Source organism: Paecilomyces variotii (assembly GCF_004022145.1).
Source record: "Paecilomyces variotii strain CBS 101075 chromosome Unknown C8Q69scaffold_2, whole genome shotgun sequence".
NCBI lineage: Eukaryota > Fungi > Ascomycota > Eurotiomycetes > Eurotiales > Thermoascaceae > Paecilomyces > Paecilomyces variotii.
This window is the reverse complement of record NW_021167141.1, coordinates 885,352-909,926: the sequence shown is the minus strand read 5'-3', so window position 1 is coordinate 909,926 and position 24,575 is coordinate 885,352. Positions and strand designations below refer to the sequence as shown.

General features: G+C 50.0%; 5 protein-coding genes across 5 annotated transcripts; 3 read left to right on the top strand and 2 right to left on the bottom strand.

The window, feature by feature from the left end:
• The first annotated feature begins 1,828 nt into the window (after positions 1 to 1,828).
• On the top strand, positions 1,829 to 4,370 carry C8Q69DRAFT_141037 (fungal-specific transcription factor domain-containing protein). Its single transcript, XM_028625431.1, has 3 exons — positions 1,829 to 1,875; positions 2,100 to 2,954; positions 3,012 to 4,370. Exons 2-3 carry the CDS (start codon positions 2,231 to 2,233, stop codon positions 4,202 to 4,204), a joined length of 1,917 nt encoding a protein of 638 aa, XP_028487209.1. The 5' UTR covers positions 1,829 to 1,875; positions 2,100 to 2,230; the 3' UTR covers positions 4,205 to 4,370.
• Positions 4,371 to 6,406: 2,036 nt separating this feature from the next.
• C8Q69DRAFT_140972 (putative ABC transporter) lies at positions 6,407 to 11,342 on the top strand. Its single transcript, XM_028625430.1, has 3 exons — positions 6,407 to 7,491; positions 7,545 to 10,100; positions 10,169 to 11,342. Exons 1-3 carry the CDS (start codon positions 6,801 to 6,803, stop codon positions 10,846 to 10,848), a joined length of 3,927 nt encoding a protein of 1,308 aa, XP_028487208.1. The 5' UTR covers positions 6,407 to 6,800; the 3' UTR covers positions 10,849 to 11,342.
• A 1,565-nt stretch (positions 11,343 to 12,907) lies between these two features.
• Positions 12,908 to 13,465, bottom strand: C8Q69DRAFT_441748 (putative extracellular thaumatin domain protein; the record flags this gene model as incomplete). The annotated part of the gene is made up of 1 exon (XM_028628775.1): positions 12,908 to 13,465. One exon carries the CDS (start codon positions 13,463 to 13,465, stop codon positions 12,908 to 12,910), a length of 558 nt encoding a protein of 185 aa, XP_028487207.1.
• Positions 13,466 to 16,186: 2,721 nt separating this feature from the next.
• C8Q69DRAFT_140649 (vesicle coat complex COPII, subunit SFB3) lies at positions 16,187 to 19,786 on the bottom strand. Its single transcript, XM_028625424.1, has 6 exons — positions 18,197 to 19,786; positions 18,043 to 18,140; positions 17,648 to 17,988; positions 17,158 to 17,595; positions 16,906 to 17,097; positions 16,187 to 16,852 (listed from the first exon to the last, which is right to left on the bottom strand). The coding sequence occupies exons 1-6, from the start codon at positions 19,529 to 19,531 to the stop codon at positions 16,215 to 16,217; spliced, it is 3,042 nt and encodes a 1,013-aa protein (XP_028487206.1). The 5' UTR covers positions 19,532 to 19,786; the 3' UTR covers positions 16,187 to 16,214.
• Positions 19,787 to 22,424: 2,638 nt separating this feature from the next.
• Positions 22,425 to 24,487, top strand: C8Q69DRAFT_504219 (putative amino-acid permease; the record flags this gene model as incomplete). The annotated part of the gene is made up of 8 exons (XM_028632571.1): positions 22,425 to 22,580; positions 22,643 to 23,043; positions 23,100 to 23,215; positions 23,272 to 23,449; positions 23,500 to 23,814; positions 23,871 to 24,200; positions 24,254 to 24,325; positions 24,391 to 24,487. The coding sequence occupies 8 exons, from the start codon at positions 22,425 to 22,427 to the stop codon at positions 24,485 to 24,487; spliced, it is 1,665 nt and encodes a 554-aa protein (XP_028487205.1).
• Positions 24,488 to 24,575: the final 88 nt, after the last annotated feature.

Here is a 24,575-nt window from a genome sequence, read left to right as displayed (position 1 = left end):
ACTAGATAGAACGGTAGGACCACCGTATTTTAGTCGTCCAGATAAGTTTCCCACAAGCAGAGGGCCATAATAATACCGTGCCACTTATTACCGTCCTCCCGGGCTGAAGCAGTTCGGCTAAGTTGCTTCGAATCCAGGATCTTCCTGTGGCTGGCGTTCGATATTTTTCGAGTCCGGGGTATCTATGTAGTATGCGGACATCGGATTATCTTGTCTGGCCAACAAACAAAATGTACCAGGGATCAACCGAGATCCTGTGCCCCTGCTGGGACGATTGAACATAGCAAGGCAGATCAGTCTCCACATAATACTCGAGTCCCCTCGAGACTCAGCATCAGCCAGGTAGCAGTATGGATGATCCGAAGCCGCGGCGTCAGAGAGACTAGAGCACCCCGCAGGTTCGGTTCGCGAAAAACAGTCATTCACCTAAGGGTTAAGAGGTTCCACGTAGCTGATCGATATACAGACGCGGTCCAACTTCCGTAGCTGCCAGCCTGTATGGAATCCAACAGAATACATGCAATCCGTGGCCCTCGGGTAGGAGTACAGTACATATCTTCGGTATAGCCGCGGTGGTCTGGAGCACGCCGGGGAAGTTTACGCATTGATGCTTCACGGCTTAATTTCCCTTCCTCAGTTGTGCGCGGCAGATCTCGATGGACTAATGACGCTTACAAGTCTTGTGGAGTCGTGCGACAAGGGTGGGCGCGTCCTGAACCGCACAACCGGCCTCCGTTATTGTGTCTGTCACATAAATCTGCCCAATAGCGACCAGTCGTGGCAGGCAAGGCCATCGAAAGAGACTGCCAGCCATTGATGGTTATAACCTATTATCGCTTCAGACGAGGAACGATCCTGGCAGGCAAAGACGGTTGATTGAGGGTAAAATCGGTCATAGCTTCTTCTTCCAGCCGCGACTATGGCAGCGAATGTCCGTGCCGGGAAGAGACCCTGGTCCACTTCCCCAGGTCATCAGTATCATGGATATGGACAGCGCATGGACAATCCTGGCGGGAGGCCCACCGGAAGGGACCGAGATGGGAGCATGAACGCCGTGTATCAACTGCTGCGTAAAATGTTCACCATGAAGATTAACATGCAGTTGAGTGGGGACGGAAGCTGGAGAGCCGGGCAGGCCAGAGAATTATTATTGAAATCGCAAAGATCACTGGTAGAATCTAAGTTCGAAAGTTCGTCGACTAGAGACCTCCGCCTCATCGTACACAGATCCAGCGGACTAGCATCGTGTGAACGAAGGCAAAAGGAGCGGGGCATGGTCCAATACGAAGGCGAGTATTATGACTTTCGAGCAGAACCTTTAGCAGCTGTATGGTCTTCGAGAGGCAGCCTGTTGAAGGGTGGAAGAGGCCGGCCCGCCCGATTTCAGTAGTCCCTAGAGAGACGCCGCAGAACATAGTTAACTTACCAATACCTCCGGCAGAAGAAAGGGCAGTTGGGATAAATACCTGATGACCCAGGCAACCCTCGTTCCCGTCAACGGTAGATATAGCGATATCCTCTGCTAGTTACCACCTGTCCGTTCTGTCCCTGGTGCCACTCCCCAAGCCAATATAGCTCGCACGTCTGATCGTCTCCCGTTTTGCCTCGGACAGGGAACCCCATACTATGGTCAAGGGATAGACACCCCATCTGCTATCAATATCATCATCAATACTGATCCTAAGACCTAAGGGTGTGCGTCCACTTCTCTGGACTCTTGACGGCGGACGCAGCCTTCGATCCGCCCAGAAGCCATCTCCAGAACTGATATCCCAGCTAGCTGGACCCAGGACTAGTTACTCACCTTGTTCACTAGTTGCCCTCGTTGCATTGCTCCTTGGGTCTTGACTCTTGACTGACGGACTGACTGAGTGAGTGAGTGCCGGACTGGCTGAGCGCTCTGTTCTCCGTCTACCTCCCAGATCATCCTGTGTCCAACTGGGATTCCCCGCATGCTCAATTAGCCCCGGAGCAATAGAGCTGTCAATCACTCCATCGAGAGAGAATCCATTATTAGCATTGCATTCCTCTTAGACCGGCGCATGAGAAAGTGGCCTGAGGTGGCCGACTCGATCTCCAGCTGACGCACTATTGCCTAGAGTTCAGTCTGCCCCCCCGCCCCAAAAGACTCCAGGGCGCGAACAGGGACTCCCTCATTTAACCAGCTCCTTACCACTTCTCCCACGGTGTCCGTGGTGCTCCCGGACGCTGGGGATTCAGCTTTTCGTCAATGCAGCACAGTTCGAGTTTCGTGCTCCCTCCACATATTGAAAGCCATGGCTCTCTTCTCTTCCCCGACGAGTTCGAGCGAAGCGACTCCACATTCTCCTCCTTGACTCTAAGCGGCCCCGCTGCCATGCCTGAGACGCCCTCCTCGACCGACGACAGTCAGTCCCACGGCGCCAGCGTCGGGACTGACTACAATTCAGATGATCTGGGCAGTCCGCGGGCGGAATCGCAGCCAGGCTATGGTCCTGCTACGGACTCTGCGCCTCACAAACTCGCAGCAGCAGCGCGACGCCGGTCGGAGCCCGCTCAGTCTCCGAGATCCTCTGCGGCGCTTCGATTCGCGGTGATTTCAGCCAGAGATACCGATTTACCGATGCAAGATGTGATACCAAAGGTGGAAGAGCTCGATGACGGTGCTGAAAGTCTGGATGCGATCAAGCCATCCGAACCGGTGGACCAGGCGGAGCCGTCTAGCAGCGCGGGCGCGCCCGTCAACGTTCCACGGAAACGAGGGAGACCGCGCAAACACCCATTGCCAGTGCCAGGAGGACAGGCCAAGATCGCAAAGGGCAGGTCGAAGACGGGTTGCATAACGTGTCGACGCAGGAAGAAGAAGTGCGATGAGACGAAGCCTGCGTGCTTTAACTGCCAGAAAAATGCCGTGGTCTGCGAGGGCTATCCTCCCAAGGAGATATGGAAGAGTGGCAAACAGAAGATCGAAGATGGTATGAGTACCCTCGACAACGACGCCTACCCGGGATGGGTCACTAATCTACTCCAAGCTGTTCGAAGAAACTCCCTGACTGCAGTTCCTCGCGGCCTGCCTTTTCTGATTGACGGCATCGAGACGGACGTTGATCGCAGATTTCTGGACCATTTCGTTTATGACTTCAGTCGAGTCTTGACGTTGATCAATGATGATTCGAACCCGTTCAAAGAGATATTGCTTCCCATGGCAACGCAACACAGAGGCCTCATGCACTCTCTGATGTGCCTGTCCGGGTCGCATCTGTCAGCTCTGGATCCTGAACCCAGATTCAAGGAGCGCAAACATTACCACTTCGATCGCGCCATTACAGACTTGCGAGAAAATATCAACACAACGTCCGCGAATGTGAAGGAGCCCGAACTCCTGATTGAGGATCCTATCATCGCCTCCACTCTTGCGCTTTGTCTGAACACGATCTGTGAGGGAGAAACCAACGGGGAATACAGGTCTCATATGGATGCCGCACGCTACTTGCTGGTCACTCAGCGGCCCAGAAACGAGAAGTTCCGCCAATTCATCATCGAATTCTTCCAGTATCACGAGATCTCGAACTCCTTGACCTGCTTGGATCGACGTCCCGTCCATGCCATCGGTGATCTCCGTCTTCCCGACTTTGTCCCTCAACCGCAGGCAGGCGTGTTCCTAGGCATTTTCGATGGCCTTTTTAGTCTTATATCCGAAATCACGAAGCTACGAGACAGGATCCGGCAGAGACACAACGAAGGATATGAGCCCGCTATAGACTACGAGACGCTAAGTGAAGCTGTTCGCATTGACTCTGCGCTCCGTGTCTGGGAACCTTCATATCCCCCTGAGACGTCCAACTGGTACGCAGCTCAGTTATACCGTCAGTCGACCTGGGTTTACCTTTACCGTACTATCCGTCCCTCACGTCCTAGCGACAAGATCAGCCAAGTTGTCGATGATGGTCTAGCTTTTCTGGACCAGCTGCCTCAGGACGCGGGGGCTTACAGCATCATGCTGATGCCATTATTCCTTCTCGGTTGCTCTTCTTTCTTGGAAAGGCAGCGTGAGAGAGTGAGGGCTGGATTCGATACCTTGAGAGCATATTCCAATTTGCGCAACATCGAACCGGCTTTGACTGTCGTGCAGAAAGTCTGGGAGGTCATGGACACGAATACTGAAGACAGTTGGGACTGGGAAAAGATCATCAACAACATGCACATGGACTTCTTGATTACATGAACAAGATGTGCGCCTTCTCCGTTGGGTCTAACAGTCCCAGCAACGCCTTTCATATTCATCAATGTGCAATAATTCCTTTTGGTTTGATTGCCAGCTTCGAGTTCCATTAGGATACTCCCAGTGGCAGGGGATTCTGATCTTTGTCGGCTGACGCTGAATTAACGAGGCGACCGGAGCTGGGGCATGAGTTTTATTTTCCGTTACGAGGGTCGAGGTACAAGGTCTTCGCTAGGAAACTGTGGGCGTCTATGGGTATCTTTTGGGGTTGATTGAAAAAGTCTTTCGCCTTTGCAATTTAACGATGTCTACGTCTTTCCTTCGATTGTGTCTATATGTTTCCATTTGACTGCCATTTATTTATTTGTTTTGTACTCTACAGTTTTCCTTACTTTTCCGTTGTCTCAATGTCAAGTAAACACTCTCCAAGTGACATATTTGTGTATATGAGGGTATCTACGTGTGGAATTATTGGAGGTGTTTGGTTCGGTTGGTTAAACATGCTTGGATAAGTATGGATCATGGAGGCGGTGGGAGGGATGGAGTTGGCAATTGCGCGGTTCTAGATAATTGAGACACCTCATGAGTTGTAAACTATCCATCACACCTGTATCAATACTGTTATAACTACTCTTACTTTGTCACTGAACCCCTCACAGTCTAAATTGCACTTCTGCAGACCTTATATGGATCCTTTTGGGAGCTCCAAGCGACAAAGGCATGATGACACAGACCAAAAGTCGGACAGGAATGCTCCCCACCTGAAAAAGTGACTTCAACCTCGCGACCTGCACATAACATGCAGCCTACTTTTGGGAACCTTCTTGGCTCTTATCGTCGTGACTTGGTCTTGAGATGACGCTGTGATCTCAGTAAATGAGAAAGCAGCAGTCAGTCGGTTAAAGAAGTGGGCTTGCTTCAAGCTTGCTGCAAGTGATCGCGACAAAACCCCTGTATTCTTGGATGAAACAATACTTAGCCACAGGGTCAGATTGAGTTGGATCAGGGCGATAGTTCAGACACGAACTAAACAGACGATATAAGTACAGAATCTAGCGCCTAAATCTGCCATACTCAGACAGTTCAGGTCAGTACATACTCTCTACCTCAAATTCTTATTTCCCCATGGACCAGCCCTCCCTGAGAATGGCTGTTAGACAGAATCAATATCCCTGCAGTGACGTACAGTAGAAGCTAACCGAGTTTAGGAAGCCATGCATCTTCTAAGCTGAGATCTTATGTGCGAGAAAATTCACCATTTCTTTTGTGGACAGAGTGGTTCCCTATTTCCCCTGTTTCCCGTCGTTTCTACCTGATGAGTCTGCCCTCGGTAGCAGCGTCTTAAGGTTACAGGATCGCTAAGAAATTGGTCGAGACTCGATGTTGACTCTACTTATGCATATCTAACGTTTGAAACGCCGGTGTATGATGTACCGAATTGAACGCTAACTTGGGCCATCAGTAGCACCCTTATGAGGGATCTTTGACGGAACAACGTGTCTGCAGTCTTTGTCACCTCATTGCGTAACTATAACTACGTCGCAACTGCACGTGGGATCATCCGTTCATGTCATCACATGTGGCACATTATTGAATGTGGTCAGCACTCAGCAGGCAGGTTTATTGGCGAGATTGCCATGTGCAGGCGGACGGCCATACTGCATGCTCATTGAGTATCACCTCACAGTCGCAGACTCTCGCGAGAAACCCAATGATATTGGGCCGAGGTCGACGAAGAATCGATAATAATGATAACAGACAAGAATCGATGTTAATCTACGTTTCACTTGAGATGGAGATGGAAGCCTGAGGAGTCGTCAGCAGGGTCGATTATGGAGCCCCGGAGTTCATCTACAACATCCTTATCGGGTTAAAGTTAAGGTCGCCTTACCGACAAGGCTTCAGTAACACACATTGTATGGATCTCGCCCCGCCTCGTGTACAGATAAGCGACTTGAATATGACCAATATGTCGGGTACATTCTGATCAGCGAAGCCTTTTTGAGGTTAACAACCTCGAAGCGAGCGGTTCTGATGAGGTAGCGATGCCCTTAGCGAGGCCGATACCAAAGACTAGGTTCCCGAAGAGCTCGAAGCGAGGTCTCTAGGGGGTTTCTAGCCCCGAAGGATCCAGAAGCGACGTACGTCGACTGCGGCCATCCACCCACTGGTTCGTCGGAGCTGTATGCGACCCTCCAAACGGATGGTTATTAAGTTGTTCTTTTGGCCATGGCAAATTCGATCATCAGATGCTCCACGTTCGATGTTCCTCGCGTGCGATGCTTTGAGACCTGTCTATCCCCACCCAAAAACATAGCTAAAAGATGGGCAATACCTTTAATTAGGCTGCCCCCTGCGAGCTAATTGTTCAGTTGATTGACTTCGAACGCCGCGCAGACTTCAACGCTTTGAGCTGCTCCGGCAGTATTCATCCGGCCCTCACTGCATTGCGGGCGGTTTACCGTTAGCTAGAGATAATACACCAGACTCACCAGTCTTTTCTCTTTATTTTCCTCATTTTCTGTCGTCACTGGTTGCGGAGACGATGATGCTGAGTTTTGAACCTGAGCGCTAAAAGGCCCTCGAAGGTTAGCTCGCCATGGGCCAGGAGAAGCTTTCCGGAGATAACGTCCATGAGGACCCCGCGCTGATTGCGGGGAGTACACAGGGAGTCGATACAAATCTTAACTTCCGCGCAGTGAATCCGGTAGATGTTCAAGTTCGGAATTTGTCTGTACTTCTCGGCACCGTGCCTCCATTATGGGAAACACCTCCCCCCCAATTATGGAATCGTCTCCGGGGAAAGCCACCCCCAGAGACAGCCAAAACCATCCTCGATGGTGTCAATGCGGACATGCCAAGCGGCAGTCTGACGGCAATTATTGGGAGCAGTGGTTCGGGAAAGACGTCGCTTCTCAATGTGATGGCGAGGAGGATGGGATCGAATAAATTGAAGATATCAGGAGCTACAACATTCAATGGCGACGCGGATATCAATCACATAAGCAGCGCATATGTTATGCAGCAGGACATCTTGATCCCAACATTAACTGTCAGAGAAACCCTACGGTATTCTGCAGATCTCCGACTCCCACCGCCAGCCACGCAGGATGAGAGACATAGTATCGTGGAGCAGGTTATTCTGGAACTCGGTCTGAAAGAATGTGCTGACACGCGAATCGGGAACAACATGCACAAGGGCTGTAGTGGTGGAGAGAAACGAAGAACGAGCATCGGCGTCCAGATGCTGGCGAATCCGTCGGTGCTGTTCTGTGATGAACCTACTACTGGTACGTAGGCCTTCATGAGAGACATAGTATCGTCCATTGACTTTGCCACACAGGTTTGGATGCAACAAGTGCTTTTCAGATAATTCGGACATTGAAGAGGTTAGCGCAAGCTGGGCGAACAGTGATCGTTTCCATCCATGCCCCTCGCTCAGAGATATGGGACCTCTTCGACAATGTAATTCTACTGGCTCGCGGCTCGGTACTGTATAGTGGACCTGTGAAAGATTCAGTGTCGTACTTTGAGGGTTGTGGTTACGAATTGCCTCCGTTTGTCAACCCGGCGGAATTTCTCATTGATTTGGCTGCCCTTGATAATCGATCTCCTGAACTGGAGGCAGAGTCGAAGGCTCGAGTTGATTTCTTGACAAAATCATGGGGAGATCGGATGGCAAAGAAAGCAGGTAATGAGAAGGCGCTGCTTTCTACGGGTCCCGATGCGGAACACCACCATCTTCCAGTAGTGGTGGTTCCCAGAGGCGTGACATTTGGTCGACAGTTCCGCGTATTGACTTCGCGCACATTTATAACTACTGTCCGCGATCCTCTTGGTGTTGCTGGAAGTTTGCTCGAGGCCGTGGGGATGGCTGTCATTAACGGTTGGATCTTTCTGCAGCTCGACGAGAGCCTTGCAGGTATCCGCTCCCGTGAAGGAAGTCTATACACCGCCAGCAGTCTGAACGGTTACCTTATTCTCCTTTACGAGACATTTCGCCTTACAATAGACATCCAACTCTTTGATCGGGAACGAAACGAGGGCGTGGTTGGGGTGCCAGCCTTCTTATTGAGCAGAAGGGCAGCACGTCTTCCACTTGAAGACCTCCCTGTTCCCCTGTTGTTCTCGGTAATTTTCTACTTCATGGTAGGATATCGCTTAGATGCAGGTCAATTCTTCATCTTCTTCTGTCTTACCCTACTTACGCACTATATCGCGGTGACCTTCGCCGCTGTCTCTATCGGTATTGCGAGAAATTTCCCTGGCGCAAGTTTGGTTGGTAACCTTTCATTTACGCTTCAGTCATTCGCATGCGGTTACTTTGTCCAGTCGCAGCAAATCCCGGTCTACGTCAGATGGCTAAAGTGGACGGCATATACATTTTACACATTCGGTGCGCTCTGTGCCAACGAATTCATGGGAGTGAATGGTCCTCCATGGGGTCATTTTTACGACTGCCCGTACTCGAAAGATCCCACAGACCCTGCGTGCAAGGAGTACACGGGACGCTATATCATGGAAAGTCTCGGTATGCCGAACAATTGGATATGGCGACCCATAATCGTCCTTGTTGCATTTGTCATCGGTTTCTATTTACTTGCAGGTCTGCTCTTGCAATACAACCGGTTCGGAATCGGTGTTGCCCAGGCACGAAAGGCAGATGTCGACCTGTCAGCTGGCAAGGAGAAGATCACAGCCCGTTCAGCAGAAGAGGTTCGCAGAGTCGCAATTTCGCTTGACAAATATGCCATGCAGATACGGAAGAGAGATTGGCTTGGTCGAAGGTCCCGTACCCTGCAGGTTTTGAGACCTATAACCGCGGAGTTCAGGCCTGGAGAGTTGAATGTTATCATGGGCCCTTCCGGATCTGGCAAAACCTCGCTATTGAACTCGGTCGCGCGAAGACTTCATGGAAATCTGTGGACCCAGTATCGGGTGCTTGGTGACATGCTATACAATGGTGCTGTGCCTTCAGAGAGCGTCATCAGATCGGTCACTTCGTTTGTGACGCAGGATGATGACGCTCTGATGCCGTCGCTCACCGTTCGTGAAAGCCTTCGATTTGCAGCTGGTCTGAGGCTTCCATCGTGGATGTCGCGAGAAGAGAAGAATCAGCGCGCAGAGGAAATTCTACTGAAAATGGGGTTGAAAGACTGCGCAGACAATCTGATCGGCAGTGACCTGATCAAGGGTATTAGCGGGGGTGAGAAGAGGAGGGTCAGTATCGCCATACAGGTCTTGACCGATCCCAAGGTGTTGCTTCTAGACGAACCGACTTCCGGTCTAGATGCATTCACGGCTACCTCGATCATCGACGTCTTGAGGGGCTTGGCTGCAGAAGGACGCACACTTATTCTTACTATCCACCAGTCTCGATCGGATGTCTTTGGTCATTTTCACAACATACTTCTCCTTGCCAGGGGAGGATATCCAGTTTACGCAGGGCCGGGCAGAGAGATGCTTCCGTATTTCGCATCTTTGGGATATGACTGCCCTAAGACCACCAATCCCGCAGACTTTGTGTTGGATCTCATCACTGTCGACCTTCAACAGGAGGACCGTGAGGCAGAGACACGAGAGAAGGTCGAAAAACTTATTGTCAACTGGGAACATTTGCCTCACAACCTTGGTCGGCAGACTTCACAGATTGCCACTCCAGCTGAGCTGGGTAGCCTCAAGAGGCAGATACATCCCTTCACGGTTACGTTTCCGCTGGTCTTGTACCGATCCACTATCAACCTTTGGAGACAGCCCCCGCTGGTGATGTCTCGTATCATGCAAGTGGTGGGCATTTCCATAATCATGGCCTTGTTCTTTGCGCCCTTGAAGCATGACTATCCGGCGGTGCAGTCGCGCATGGGCTTCATCCAAGAGTTTGCAGCGCTTTACTTTGTCGGTATGTGGAATCCACCAGTTTAAATCACCCCTATTATTAATGAGGATGCTAATACGGTTCCTTTCAAGGTATGCTTCAAAACATCGCCATCTATCCAAACGAGCGGGACGTCTTCTACCGCGAGGAAGCAGACAACTGTTACTCGACGGAGACGTTTATTTTGCAATATACCACACTCGAGTTACCATTTGAAATCGTTTCGTCTTTTATATTCGGGGTATTTGCCGCCCTAGTCTGCGATCTCGAAAGGACCGGTAAAATGTTCCTGATCTGCGCCTTCAACTGCTTCTGCATCATCAACTGTGGCGAGTCCGTAGGTATCATGTTCTGCACACTCTTCTCTCATGCAGGGTTCTCCGTGAACATCACATCCGTCCTCCTCTCCATTTCCACTATCATGGGGGGCATCATGAGCTTGAACCTAAATGGTTTCCTGCAAGGCCTGAACCATCTCTCCCCTATCAAGTACTCTATCGCCAACCTCGCGCCCTACTCGATGAAACACCAAACCTTCACCTGTACAGCTGCGGAGCGGCTCGCAAACGGCCAGTGTCCTATTGACACCGGCGAGCAGGTTTTGCAGCTATATAATCTGGACACGAACGCTCCAATGAATGTTATGGCGTTGGGGGTGTGTACGATCATCTACCGGTTGGTCGCGTATATATTGTTGAAAGCTATTCGATCCCATGGAACCATGGAAAAAATCCGGGCTGTCGGAGAAAGGCTCAATCGGTCGAAGAATTAATTAATCGTTAATTAACGTCTGCTTCCTGTTTTCCGGTATTATTGCACTTGGCAAGGAAAACTCTAATGCCAACCCAAGTCGCGGGATGATGCAAATTGCGTGGCGACGGCAGCTATTGACTACCACAAGGGCATGGGTTGGGTATATAGGAACGAATATTCAAGGAACGTAGGATAATATCGATGTCATCAACATTATTATTATATCCTTTTGTCCACATCCATCCGATCGCGGGCCAGGTACATACTTACATGCAAGAGCGGGCTAATCACTCTAGCTAAAGCGCTTACGGAGTAGTCACTACCATTTTCGCATAAGTGTAACTGTGCCTTGCACTGGCGCCATCGGGGAAGCTTCAAACCGCAAGTGCCCAGACTCTAGGCGCGATCTAGAGCCCATTATTCTAAAAGGTTAACTAGACCATCGGGTCAGATCGGGGAGGATTCTGAGATCGATGGATTCTGGTCAAGGATGAAGTATTGTGATTCTGTCAGTCCTTTTTTATTTTTATTTTGGATATCTTATATGGCGTCTAAGCGTACTATAGAGTACTTACTATGTGCGTCAAATTCGATGAAATAATATATTAACCTTTCACGCACTCTCTCCAGACACCAGAGAGTATGGTAAAAAAACCACCTATCTACCCAACATGAAATCGCTCCGAGGACAAAGAAAGTATATACATAATCACCAGGGAAATTATTCGCTTGAACAGATCTCATGAATCCACCCGAGCAGTACATACAACACATGTTATCAGCATTAATAATAACATTAGAAGACCGACTTGCTACTCTACACCAAGTGTAACTACACAGGTCACATCAGGTCTTCCGAAGGAGGAGGGGGCGCGTGAAAGTAATACATACATATTATTATTATAAAGTAATAATAATCACAATCAAATAAGTAATTAACTAACTATGTACTAACCAATAGGAATATATATATTAGATAATTCCATTAAACAATCAGAACCCACCACGCCACGTCTACAGTTGTACCTATTAATATGTATTATTAAGTTACTACCAGGAAGTTAAACAAACCCACTTTAGGAAGCCAGTTTTTATTATTATTCCAGACAGAGTAACCGGTCTTGAGACCTTTCTTCTTCGGGAACACGAGTACTCCACTGTAACACTGTTCATGTCTACGTACACGTCTTTGGATGGATTTTCAGATCAATCATTGTAAAGCGGCAGGGAGGGGTTTCCTGTTTCCTGTTTCTTTTTTTTTCTTTTTTTTTTTTTTTTTTTTTTTTGTGTGTGTAGTCCAAGCCCTTTTCTTTGACAACCGGTTTGTGGGCGGGGAGGGCCCGGAGGGGTCAGACAAGTGGAGAGAAAGCAACAAGACAAGAAGAAGCGAACAAAGAGTTTTTAACTCTCTCGCTGATGGGAACTTGAAGGATGGGAAAGTGTAGCGGTCGAGAACGTCCGGACGGGACGCGGGTGTGGATTTGATCTCCACAGAGTGCCACCGCTCCACACTTCCAGCAAGAATAACGGCTGGAGACGGCAACAAGAGTTCCTGTTGAGGTCAGCGGTGGTGGGTGGTGATCGATGTTCAATATAGAGCTAGAGAACTGTTATAGATCCTACAGATGGAAGGAAGGTATTTTATGAAAAAAGGAACACATAGAATTCTAGTTATGTGAACACTATAGACAAGATAAAATCAAGGCTTTTTTTTTGTGTTTGAAAACATTTTTTCCCTTTCAATTTCCCAAAAAAAGACTGCTTTCTAGAGCATATCCAGCTCTTCTATCCGTAGGGGTATCTTTCTTCCTGAACTCTCCAGTCAAGGAGTATCCAATTCACGTTACACCGTTCCATTCTCGTTAATCGTCAAAACCAATCAGAGAACCGTTCATCTGGGTATCACATAGGACATCGCAGATATCTCGATTCACAACCACAACCACTGGTTGCATGTTGGAGGGTGGTAACGTGCTCATCCGGTGAGCAGCGATCGTTTCTCAAATCATGATCAATCAGCCCGGAATGATCGATGATTCACCAGGAATCGATCTGAAATTTTGTCTTTGTTGGATTTTTTAGTTGCCGTTGCTACCGATGTTCAGGACGAGGTTGTCCTGAGACGGGCATCCATGAGTGGCGTGGTCATCGGTAGGGATCAGATAGGCATCGGCGCAAGCCGTGTCGCCAGGAGCACAGGTGGCAGTGGGGCAGGTGCTATCGTCAGAGGTGACGGCGAAGCCCTTGGAGGTGAACTCAGAGCTGGTACCCATGTTGATGCAAGAGAGATCCCAGAAGATCGTGTCACTGGAGAGAGTGTACTCGAACTGGAGGACATCGGCCTGGGAAGGCTGGGTGGCGAGCTTGATGGAGACACCACCGCCGTTGGGGTCGGTCTTCCAGGTCTCAGAGTAGGTGCCACCGTTGGCCTTGAGGGTGATCATGGGGACATCCGCATTGTTGGCAACGGACCAGGCATAGAGGTCGCTGCCCAGGTTGTTGATAATGGTGACTCCACCGCCAGTGGTCTGAGCGGAAGCGGTTCCGTTGGTGGAACGGGTGATGATCTGAGCAGGGAGCGCGGAGGCAACTCCAGCAAAGACGGTAGCAAGACCGAGGATCTTGGAGAACATCATCTTGATTTTTTGTGTTTGATAGGAGGGAGTGACGATGTTGGGAGGTATTGTTGCTGTAAAGACTGAAGCAGTTGACCTTTCAAAGGACTGTAGAGAATGGAAGTGGTTTGATATATATAGAAGAGAGTGTCAGATGTTCTCGTGGATGGAGAAAGAAGAGACCTGAACGGGAGGGAGTTGAGACCCTCTTTATAACTTTTGGGATGTGCTGGCAAAGGCGATCAAACACTTGCCAGAGTGGACCGTAAGAGAAGAACTCTTCGTGAGAAGGACATCATCCATGGGATGGGCATGGGGGTGGAGAGCCGACTGGGCCAGCGGAGGCAGCCCTTCAGCGCCATGATAGAATCAGGTGGAGGCCAAAAGCCCGGGAGAAGAGTCTGGACCAGGTACCGGGTGTTGAGCAGGTAAGCCCATGTGGCATGAACAATATCGCGGGCATAGAGTGAAGGAACCCGAGAGACGGGATGGCGCCTGCGTAACTTTCGGCCTGATCCAGGGCAGTGATCCTGTAGGCCGATGCGCTTCACCGAATCCTGGAAGCTTCAGGGTACCTGACATATGCCACGGTTTACTTGCCCGAAACGGGGTGAGCATCGGTATATTCTTGACCATCCGGTTGGTGAAAAGACAGCCGGGAACCGCTTGCCACCAGCCTATGAGATATTGTAAGCAGAGACTGTAGACCGACGGGCCCAATGATCTGGAACGGTTCGAGAAATGTGCTGAGCTAGGGATTTCCCTTCCACGCACCGCCAACCTTGGATCGCGATGGAAGAATCTGCGGATCGGAAGTGTATAAGGTTATCCTGTCAGGGACGCCATCGAGCCCTGCGCCTCCACTTGGTCAAAGCCCTATGGACTCCGGGGACCTGAGAACATCAAATCAAAGTTTTATGTGGAGGGGAAGAGAACACATCGGCGGTTTGATCGCCAATAAGGCTGTGCTGCGCTGAAGGATTTTTTGGAATGCCACGCTGCCTGAGGTGGCACCGGCCCAGGTGCGTGGAATCCATTTAGCCGACACATCACAGAGGCGACCATATGATGTTCAGGCAAGAAAAAAATAAAAAATAAAAGAAAAAAAAGAAAAAAATTCATTTGGCGTCCATGTTCCTGCAGCGTGCCTGAATATCGCGATAGTCCGATTGGCTCATCTTCCGACATTATTTTGGACTAGTCGCTCGCTTCTCGTTCGGTCGAGGCTCGCGCACTCATGTTCGAACATCGTAGTGAGGCCGTGCCAACACCCCCCAGCGCACTGGACGCTGACATCCAGGGTCCTGGAAAAAAAGCGTAGTCTCCCCTGTGTAGAAACATGGCAGTCTAGAGTTCTAGAATCAGTAATGCGTCCACTAACAAAACTCTGGACTCATCCAAATGGCACTAGATTGGCCGATTCCTCTAGTATTGGACCAACTCGCCAAGCTTTCTCGGTGGATATAGGCTACAGTACTGTCAGAAAAGACCTCAGACTCTCAGAGGCTCAGACTCCAAAGGGAAGAATCTGCAGTGTCATCCGGAAGGGCCGTTCCTGTGTCCCACGGCGGAGACTCGCTCTTGTGGTGATTTCGGGGACTGTTGCCTATCAAAATCCCAGTTGAGCGCTTGTCTTGTCGACTGAACCATCCGAAGGGAAACTTCGGTGTATGGTTGTCGAATCGCGAATAACTTCGCACGGGAAATCGAGCAGGGGTTCGAACTTCTTGGCCCCAGGAACAGTCAGTCAGGCCTGCCTCTCTTCTCCGCAGCTGGAGTCAATAACCAGCAAGTCTCTCTGGCGGAGAAGTTACCCTCCCACTGAGTGCGATATCCCGATTCTCGCCCCGGGAAACTCGGCCCAGGATGTTCTGGTTGGTGGGATGGGATGAGATGGCATGCCATTCGCATTCGGAGACTTCTGTTCTGGACCCCTCGACGGAGTACAGTAGTAACCAGCGCCATTCTCTCCTCATCTCATCTCCTAGATAGAGAAAGAGAGACTATCCGTAGTCTAGTCCATATCTCACGGACGCATCTGGCAGGCTATTTCCTCGAGAAATGGCTAAAGAGTATCCTTAACCGGAAGTCTCCTCCGTGCTTGAAAGAGACACGTCGCATCCAAGCAACATATCCAGCGTCAAGTTCTCACCGACTTGCCTGGCATCAAGGCGGTCACTCCCCTTGGTAGACACGTCTCTTGATATCGAGGCCGATGATGCCTCAGCCTCAGTTGGTTTTCTGCTGCCTCATATTCGATACGAGACTGTCGTTGGTTCTAGCGATCCGTCCTGCGCCAGTGTTGTTAACTTGGTCCTTAGTGCCATCCACGTGGCTATGCTGATCGCCAGCCGGATATGCGACCGGCCGCGATCGTCACGGATGATCAAGAGCTTAACTCTTTCTTTTCTTCTGTGCCTGACAGATAGTTACGCCTCATGCGCTTTGGCCGTGTTGTTGTATATCTAGGTATAGTCGAGGTGTCTACTAAAGTTTGTTGGCCCGTATTAGGCAGCTACTAGGTTCCTTCGTGAAATAGTTACAGCGTCAATGCTTTGGCCGAGGATTTACGCCAAAGCACGCGCCGAGGTTCCTGCCGACACTATGACGAGAAACCAGGGACACTGGTGGACACTAGTAGTTGATAACTATGTCGATGGGAATAGACCTGAGCTCCTTTGGCATGGCCAGAAAAGAAGTGAGATTATGCTATAGCTGATGCTGCAATGCGCTCATGTCTCATTTCATGCACTCTCTAACTCAACCATCACTACCAGTAAGCCGGCCGCAGCCCTGTCAGACTCGACAGAGCTCCATCCCCAGTAGCGCTATCTTCCCTCTTGCGGTGACCAGCTAGCTCGAGGTTGATTTGGCGATGAATGTGCACCAACCAATCAACGTAGCTTTGGGCCTCGTTGTTCCGGTCTTCCACCAGGAGACGAGCAAACTCATACTCCGCGCCGTCCATGCCTTGACGGGCGAGCTGAATTGTGACCGCCTTCGAGCCACGGATAGTAGAGAAGTACTGCAATAGGTTGCGGACCTGCGCATTGAGGTGCGTCTCGAGTACGGGAAGGGAAGACAGGTGGGGATTGAGAGACTGTAATGAGTTGTGCTCTGGGCCAAATAGATCTTCTAGCAGGTTGGGCGATACCTGTGCATGCAGCCAAAGCAGGCAGATTTGACCATTGTCAACAAGGTAGGCGCCTCCCTCTTCGACCTTGGAGAAACTAGCTCGTAGTGACGGTGGGACCTGTAATTGACCAGCCTCATTGGGGAAACCGTCCTCTGGACTCAGGTTGTGAATCGGGACCACGCGAGGATAGAGATAGAGAGACATCTCGGTACAGCCGATGGAGCGAAGCATACGCATGTCGTGAGTACGACGGTCCGAGGTTTCGTGGCCGCCTGTAAGTCGTCAGCACCTCTGTCCCGATGGCGGTAGCAAAGACCAGGTATACCTTTGAAAGCCCGGGATTTGAGCAGACACAGCATGTACATCGAGAACTCCTTGAGATTTTCAGGCAGTACAAGTTGGCCGGGAGGATGTGAACCGGAGAAATTCTTGCGGTAACAGCTGAATATGTCGACCGTCTTCTCCGTGATGCTAGCTCGGATGTCCTTCAAGGACTTGTCTAGCGTCTTCGAGGCCGCTATTCTCTGGTGTCAGCTGCGACGACTAGATGGGAAATAAAGTGATGCCCGTGTCTTACCTTCCTTGGCAATGATAGCCACGACTGCATCTTGGTCGATGGCTTTCATTGTGTCCATTCCTCGCTCGTTAACGGCAGCCACAATGTTTATACACCGTACACGGCGTTGGCCACTGGCTGTGGTGTACAGTAAAGCGGCTTGGAAGTGAGCATCGAGTTTCGCATCCAGCTTTCCATCATAGCTGAAGAGGACACCCAGTGCCTTGTCCGCGTCAATTGAACCGATTTCAAGATCCGCACCGAAGGTGTGTTGCAAGAAGTTTCCGTGATACGAAGAGACTTGGAGGCCGTTCGAGCAGCGGACCTTCATCAACGCCTGGTAACCTGTTTCGCGGTTGACGGTATGGACGATCTCCTTCGAGAGCTTCCGAACATCCCTTGGCGCAAGGAAGTTGGGATAAAAGAACGTTTCGCCACCAGTGACCGCAGCGACATGGCCTAGAAATTGTCAACAACAATGAATGCATCGCAGAATGATAGCGATACTTACCAATAGTTGCAACATCCATGTAGGCGCCTCCAGGAGCGGCAATGAAGAAGTCAACGCCGATACCACTCTCTGCAAGTTTTGTGGCAGTCTTTTTCCACCCAGGCTGCTCTGTTGCGAATAGCTTTCTCTCATTCTCCGTCCCGTGGGCTTTTGGATCTTCCCTCATGACCAGTCTTCCTGGACCCCAAGTCGGCAAGCTGGAGATGGCACATACTACCTTGCCACCAGTGGACTGCAAGGCCGATAGAGCAGCGTTGATTGCAGGAAGTAGAGCAGGCTCGGGATTCTTGATCTTGGAAAAGAGCGACGGTATCTGTCCCAGGAGAGACGAAATGACATCCCTAATGGTGTTAGTCCCAGCCATCGGACAGCAGATTCGCAGCAGCTAGACTCACTTTGATTCATAAGGATCAACGAAAAGGCCTTCGCTCAAAGGAACGAAAGGCTCTTCTAGGTCAGTCATGACCATCATCTGCGCCTGATCTAGCTGTGGCTAGTGTAGTGTGAGTGATTCGTACATCACAATCGAAAGGGACTCTATGAGCTTACGCTGAGGTTATAGAAGTGGATTTCCCTATCGAACGTAATGATCCCGACTTTCGACCCTGGAGGAACTTTTCTCTTCGCAGCTTCGTCCGCTCCCTCCTCGGCGGGCTCATCGTCCCCGCCGTAGAGGGCCTCCATGATACCCTCACAGACACCCTTAAGGAATCCTCTTTTCACGGATTCCTGGCTGACATCGATTATGAACAGCCATTGAAGACCGACCGGCTCTTTCGACCAATATTCCTTAGGCACCATAAACTCGACCGTTCCCATCATTAACTCTGGGCGCTGGAGACGGTCAACGCGGACTCCAGAAGGATCAAGTGGCGCATAATAATCGAGCGGGACCTCGTTGGGGAACGTGCACATGTTGCAAACGAACTTGTTACCTCCGGATCCAAAGGTCATGAACGGGTTTATGTAAGTTCTGCACCTCCGACATCGTGGAGGACCAGAGTCTCCAAAGTCTAGCACCGGTATAGGTTGCTCGCCAGGGTCTAAGCGTGCGAGCGGCTGCAGGATCAAGCCCAGAGGCAAAGCGGTAGAGGAAAGGAAGTCTGAGGTAGAGGGGATGCTGTTCAGCGTAAGGCGCGCATATTTCGGGGATGAGTTGCCTTGATCGTGAGCCACAAATGGAACTGCAGCAGGAGGTGGGATATGTTGTTCCATCGTCGGGTATACATGTTGAGCGTAATACTGTGCCGGTATATCTCGAGACCTTGGAATGCTGGGTATCTGCTCAGGATCAACTTTGCCCTGAGCAGAGACACCCCCCGTGCCACCACCATGGAAGCCTGGTTGAGGTGTCGCACCCATTGCTGGGTTCGCAGCTTGTGGAATCGGACCTGGAACCGGCGAAAATGGCTGTGGCTGCTGCACTCCAGGATTGAAGAATTGTGTCTGAGGCTGCCCGGCACCGTGAGGCAGACCGTTTAACCCCGGCGATGATGTTCCAGGTCCGCCAATATCATGATACGCATGTCTGTGCTTCTTCTTGTGTCCTCTGGCGTCTCCCGCAATTCCCAATCCACCCATCTGTGATGATAATCCTGACATTGGATCCTCCGCTGGAGCTCCAACCCCACCAGCCGAGCCTGCATTGTATCCTGGGCTTGGACTCGGGCTGAAATTCGAGGCCGGCATGGCACCGTAGGCAGGCTGCGCATTCGGGGGGACATTTCCATATCCGTAGGGACCTACAGGTTGCTGGTATCCGGCCGGTGAGGGGCCGGCAGAAGGATCGTACGGTGGTGCAGCTTGGTTCTGTTGCTGGTTTGAAGGGTCTTCATTGGGAGCGACTCCCTGACCCATGGCATGGTACATTGTGTAGTCCGCCATGATGCTCTATCCGACGGCCTACCATGTATGAGGGAGGCGGACGGAGACTCGATAGATTTGAGGCCCAGCTTGAGATATTTTCTCTCAAAAAAATGCCATATTTCTGGAAAAGTCAATTCCGGATTCAGATAAATAATAAAATAGAATTCGAGCAAACCCTTGAGGGTGTTATTGCTCGAAGCTTCCCTTTGGCCGCAACGAACTGACCACCTAAGGGAGTTCGCGTCCGGAACAATAATATGGACGGATTTACTTCGCTCCGAGAGCACAGCTGGCACGTGCACGTTCCTGGCTTGCAAAGTTGGCACTAAGCCGTTTTAGTCCACATGGTCCAGGCCCCGACCGACTATGGAGTAAGGAGGAGTATAAAACAAAGAATAATATTAATATATCGATCCTCGAAGGAAAAGGTAAGAATATTCCTGTTGTAGCAGCTTCTGCGACCTCATTGTGACAATATAGCTATAATGATTTGTGGCGTCTAGTGCGAGAATGGCATACCTAATATATCCTATTTGCAATAGCAACAGATGCTTGTTTTTATCTAGCTTTATACTTGACTTTGCACCTGGTTGATGCTAATTTTTATCTCCTCGTTGCTCGATACAGCTATGGTTATGGAATAAGAATTGTTCAATGAAGGGTCAGATGTCCAACAGCGGAAAAAAGTAATAATTCTGGAACATGAATACCGGAAGTATATAATGATGGCTAGGTACTCTAGTTAACGGGTGTTCAATTGTCCACCAGCGATGCCCCTCTAATACCAACTTATGCTAATGGGTTTATGTTGAGGTGGTAAAGGTCCAGCTTGAATGAATGCTAAGGAAAATCAGTCATTGCAATTCAGGCGTGCATATGTGCGAAGCGATGAGTGCTGTCGCCCTGAAAAGGAGTAGAAGATGGCAGAATTAAAGGTACGACAACAACTAATTAAGTGCTGATGCCACGTCCAAGGTCGTCTAGTGTGAGCTACACGGCACTGGGCAACAGTTTTTGTTTTTTCGAGGATCCACTGACACAGTTATTGCGGCCAGAACTGCGAATGAGGACCTCGTAGACTTCCGACCACGCGATACCATTATTAGGTACCGGCGAGTGTGAAAAGCTTCAGACATATATGCATGGCCCATTACCCACGTAACTGTTGTAACGGCGCCCCAGATATTTCATGCAAGATGCGCTTTCACTTCGAGGGAAAAAGAAATGTCCGGGCTTCTTAGCTGTCAGTGAGTGGTCCTTTGTACCTAACCTTTTAATGTATTCCTTCTCCCACTGGCCCGTACAACTGAAAACCCTCCAAACGGCTAGCCTAGTAGCTGATCAGCGTGATATTGTCATTTCTCCCTAATGAAGGGCGATCGTTGTGTATTCTTACTGTCATACGAGGGATGGAGTAGCTTCTCATCGGCCGTCATCGGAGTGGGGCAAGGACCCCCACCATACCACCAAGTTTGGCAGTTTTGATGTCTAAAAGGTTGTAGCGATGTCTAAGTATGCTCTCAAGGTGCTGTGTACTTACCTCTGATTCCCTCCTTTTCCTGATTTCATGTTGATCAGACCATGGGTTCTAGGAGTTGAGTATATCCAAAGTATACCGTTGCGAGCACAGCGTCGAGTTTTGCGTCACCATCGTTTGCAGCATGTTGTACATACATACATGTATGTATGTACATGCATCGCGATCCTGGCTCGCACGCCCAGAATAGCTACACTTAGCCTTTAGAAGAATCATTCCTTAGCCAACATCGGCTTGCATCACATCAGCCCTGCTGAATGAGTCAAATAAAATCCCTGCCCAGTTGCAAGACGTTGGGCATGGATATGAACGATGGTGAAAGCCTTAATGGGAAGGCGACGGTAGAGCGAGCGGTCTGCTCACCGCCCCCAACTCGCAGGTTTGATTGGCTGGAATCTCCCGTAGCGTCTCCAACTCTCACAACTAATTAATTACTTCCCTTTCCGACCTCCACATCCCCTCTCACTATCAGATCATTGCGTGCGACAACAATACCTGCCATCCTCAGGCTCTTTCAAACTGGTTACATTCCTGTACCTCGAGCGGGAAGTCATCCAGGGCCTGCAGATCTCATGGCATTGTTGGCGCTCTCAAATAATGCGCCGTTTGAGCACAATGTATCGGCCAATGTCTCCTGGGAGGAGAGAGTCGAGGGACGATCCCGACTGCTAGATTGTTCGTTTCATCCCGGCTAGCCGGGGAGCTAGTTTATGGCTTAAGAAAGCACTAGAAAACAGTCCACCAGGTTTTCAACCGGTCAATTCCTGTCATCCATGTTCCCTGCTGTTTTCTTATCTTTTCCTTGGCCCTCTACCCGGGAAGACTTCAACCCTTCTAGGATCCTAAGACAAGTGGTACCAACCACAGGTACCTGTTATATTTTTGGGCTCTGGACTCCAATGATTGCTGTGTTTTGTACACTCGTCGAGAAGACATTTGACCTGTGGCCCTGGAGTGGGTTACCAAGGTTGCGACTAGTTTCTTTCCAAAACGTGATAAGGCTGTGAACCTGAGTGATCCTTCACCGCAACGGCTGTATACATCTATCACCACTGGTTCTAGCCCGGTGCTCCGCTGTCGAACATCTCATCTGCAGCCACAGAACTAGAATTGTCATACCGACGTTCAGTCGGATCGACTGCCAGTCTACCAGTGTGACTGACTTGTTCCGGAATGCCCTAAAGCAGAGGGGTTGGCTCCACCATACGGAATATACTCCGTGCGCCTGGACAGCTCCATAAACTGTCGTGTTGGTAGGTAAAAGTATGAAGCAAGCCCAAAGCTATATCATATCTATGCTCTGGTGTCGACTCTATTCTCGTTTCCCCCGTTCTTCCTTTATCCATACGACTCGGATTGTTCTCCTTTGAAGGCATGGATCTGACGTCTACATCTCTTCGCAAGTCAGGAGGTAGTGATATTAGGGACAGTAAAAAGGCCACCGACAAAGGCACTGCCACCCCTGTGCCTCGTATGGCAACTATTCGAGATGATGACGAACGCTTGTTGGCCCGAATTGGCTACAAACAAGTGCGTCCATGGCGAAGCGATGATGAATTGATTCCGATCAGCTAACCAGTTATCGGCATTAGGAATTGAGACGTGAGTTCTCAAAATGGTCCACAGTGTCTTATGCGATATCCATTCTGGGAGTACTTGGGTCGGTCCCTGCGACTTTTGGCTCCCCCTTGGAGGCAGGAGGGCCAGCTACGGCGGTATGGTGTTGGTTCTTCGGCTCCTGTATGGCAATGTGCATTGGAAGTTCCGTGGCAGAGCTGGTATCAGCATATCCAACCGCTGGAGGGATGTATTTTGTCACAAAGCATGTCGTGCCTGAGAGCCAAGTTGCCATCTTTTCTTGGGTTCAGGGATGGTGCAACCTGCTTGGGCAGACGGCAGGAGTGTCTAGCGTGGCATACACAGTCAGCCAGATGCTTTTAGCTTGCGCAAGTATGAACTCGAGTCTGGAAGATGGGAAATACGAGTATTCGCCGTGAGTCCACCCTCAGCCGCCTTCAAAACAGCAGTGACGTCGCTCATATCTCAAAGTACTGCATTACAAACTGTCCTCTTAGCAATAGCAATGCTATGTCTCATGGGCATAATTTGTTCCTTGACCACTAAGAGCCTGCATCGGATCGTCATGTGGTTTGCACCTATTAATAGTAAGCTCTGTTGCGGATGATTACTAGTACTGAGGAGATTAACTGAAGCTCCACAGTCCTCGCGTCAATAGGCATCTGTATCGCCCTCTTAGTACTCACACCCGAGAAGCAGTCCGCTAAATGGGTCTTCACTACGGTTACAGATGGTTCTGGATGGGGCTCGAAAGGGTTTTCTTTCTTCCTAGGTTTCATATCCGTGGCCTGGACCATGACTGACTATGACGGAACAACACAGTAAGTGGCGACTGAGACGGTGAGGGATCATCAGCTAATTTGGATCAAAGCATGTCAGAAGAGACCCATGATGCGGCCATTCGAGGCCCTATAGCCATCCAGACAGCAGTTTTGGTCTCAGGGGTCTTTGGTTGGATGCTCACAGTGGCAATGTGCTTCTGTTTGACCGACTTGGATGGGATTTTAAACACAGCGACGGGCCTTCCAGCTGCACAGATATTCCTCAATGCTGGAGGCCGGACGGGAGGCACGATAATGTGGTCTTTCGCTATCCTCGTTCAGTTTTTCACGGGCTGCTCAGCTATGCTGGCAGACACGAGAATGGCATATGCGTTTGCCAGAGATGAGGCGTTGCCATTTTCACAGTAAGCCATGCCCGAAAAGACATATCTCTGCGGAAGAGTTCTAATATCTCCCGTAGTATCTGGTCGAAAGTCAATCAATACACGCATACTCCGGTAAATGCAGTCTGGTTCGTGGTGTTTTTCAGTGTCTGCCTCAACTGCATTGCCATTGGTTCCACCCAGACCGCCACAGCAATCTTCAATGTCACGGCACCAGCACTCGATCTGTCATATATCTCTGTCATCCTTGCTCACCAAATCTACAAGAAGCGGGTGAAGTTTATTGAAGGCCCCTTCACTCTGGGAAAATGGGGAACACCATTGAATCTGATCGCTATTACCTGGGTACTTTTAATCAGCGTGATACTCTTCTTTCCTCCATCGAAACCTGTGACGGCAGCCAACATGTAAGTGACCTATCGTTCGTGCAAGGCCTATAACGATATTGACAACATCGCAGGAATTACGCTATTTGTGTTGCAGCTTTTATCGCCATCTTTTCCCTCGTGTGGTGGTGGGTCTCTGCTCGATGGTATTATGAACCGATTCTGCCTTCATCAATTATCACTTTCATTGTAACTCACGATTCGCTTGCAGGAAATATACCGGACCGAGAACAAACGATATCATTCAGTCTATCAGTACGGAAGACTTTATAGGGGCGTACGATCCCCCGGACGATTTCGACGTTTAGCATAAGCCATGAACAGAAAATGCACTATGCTGTGTATAAGCTACCTTATTACGCCCACGTAATACAAGATTAGATCACGTCATACCAT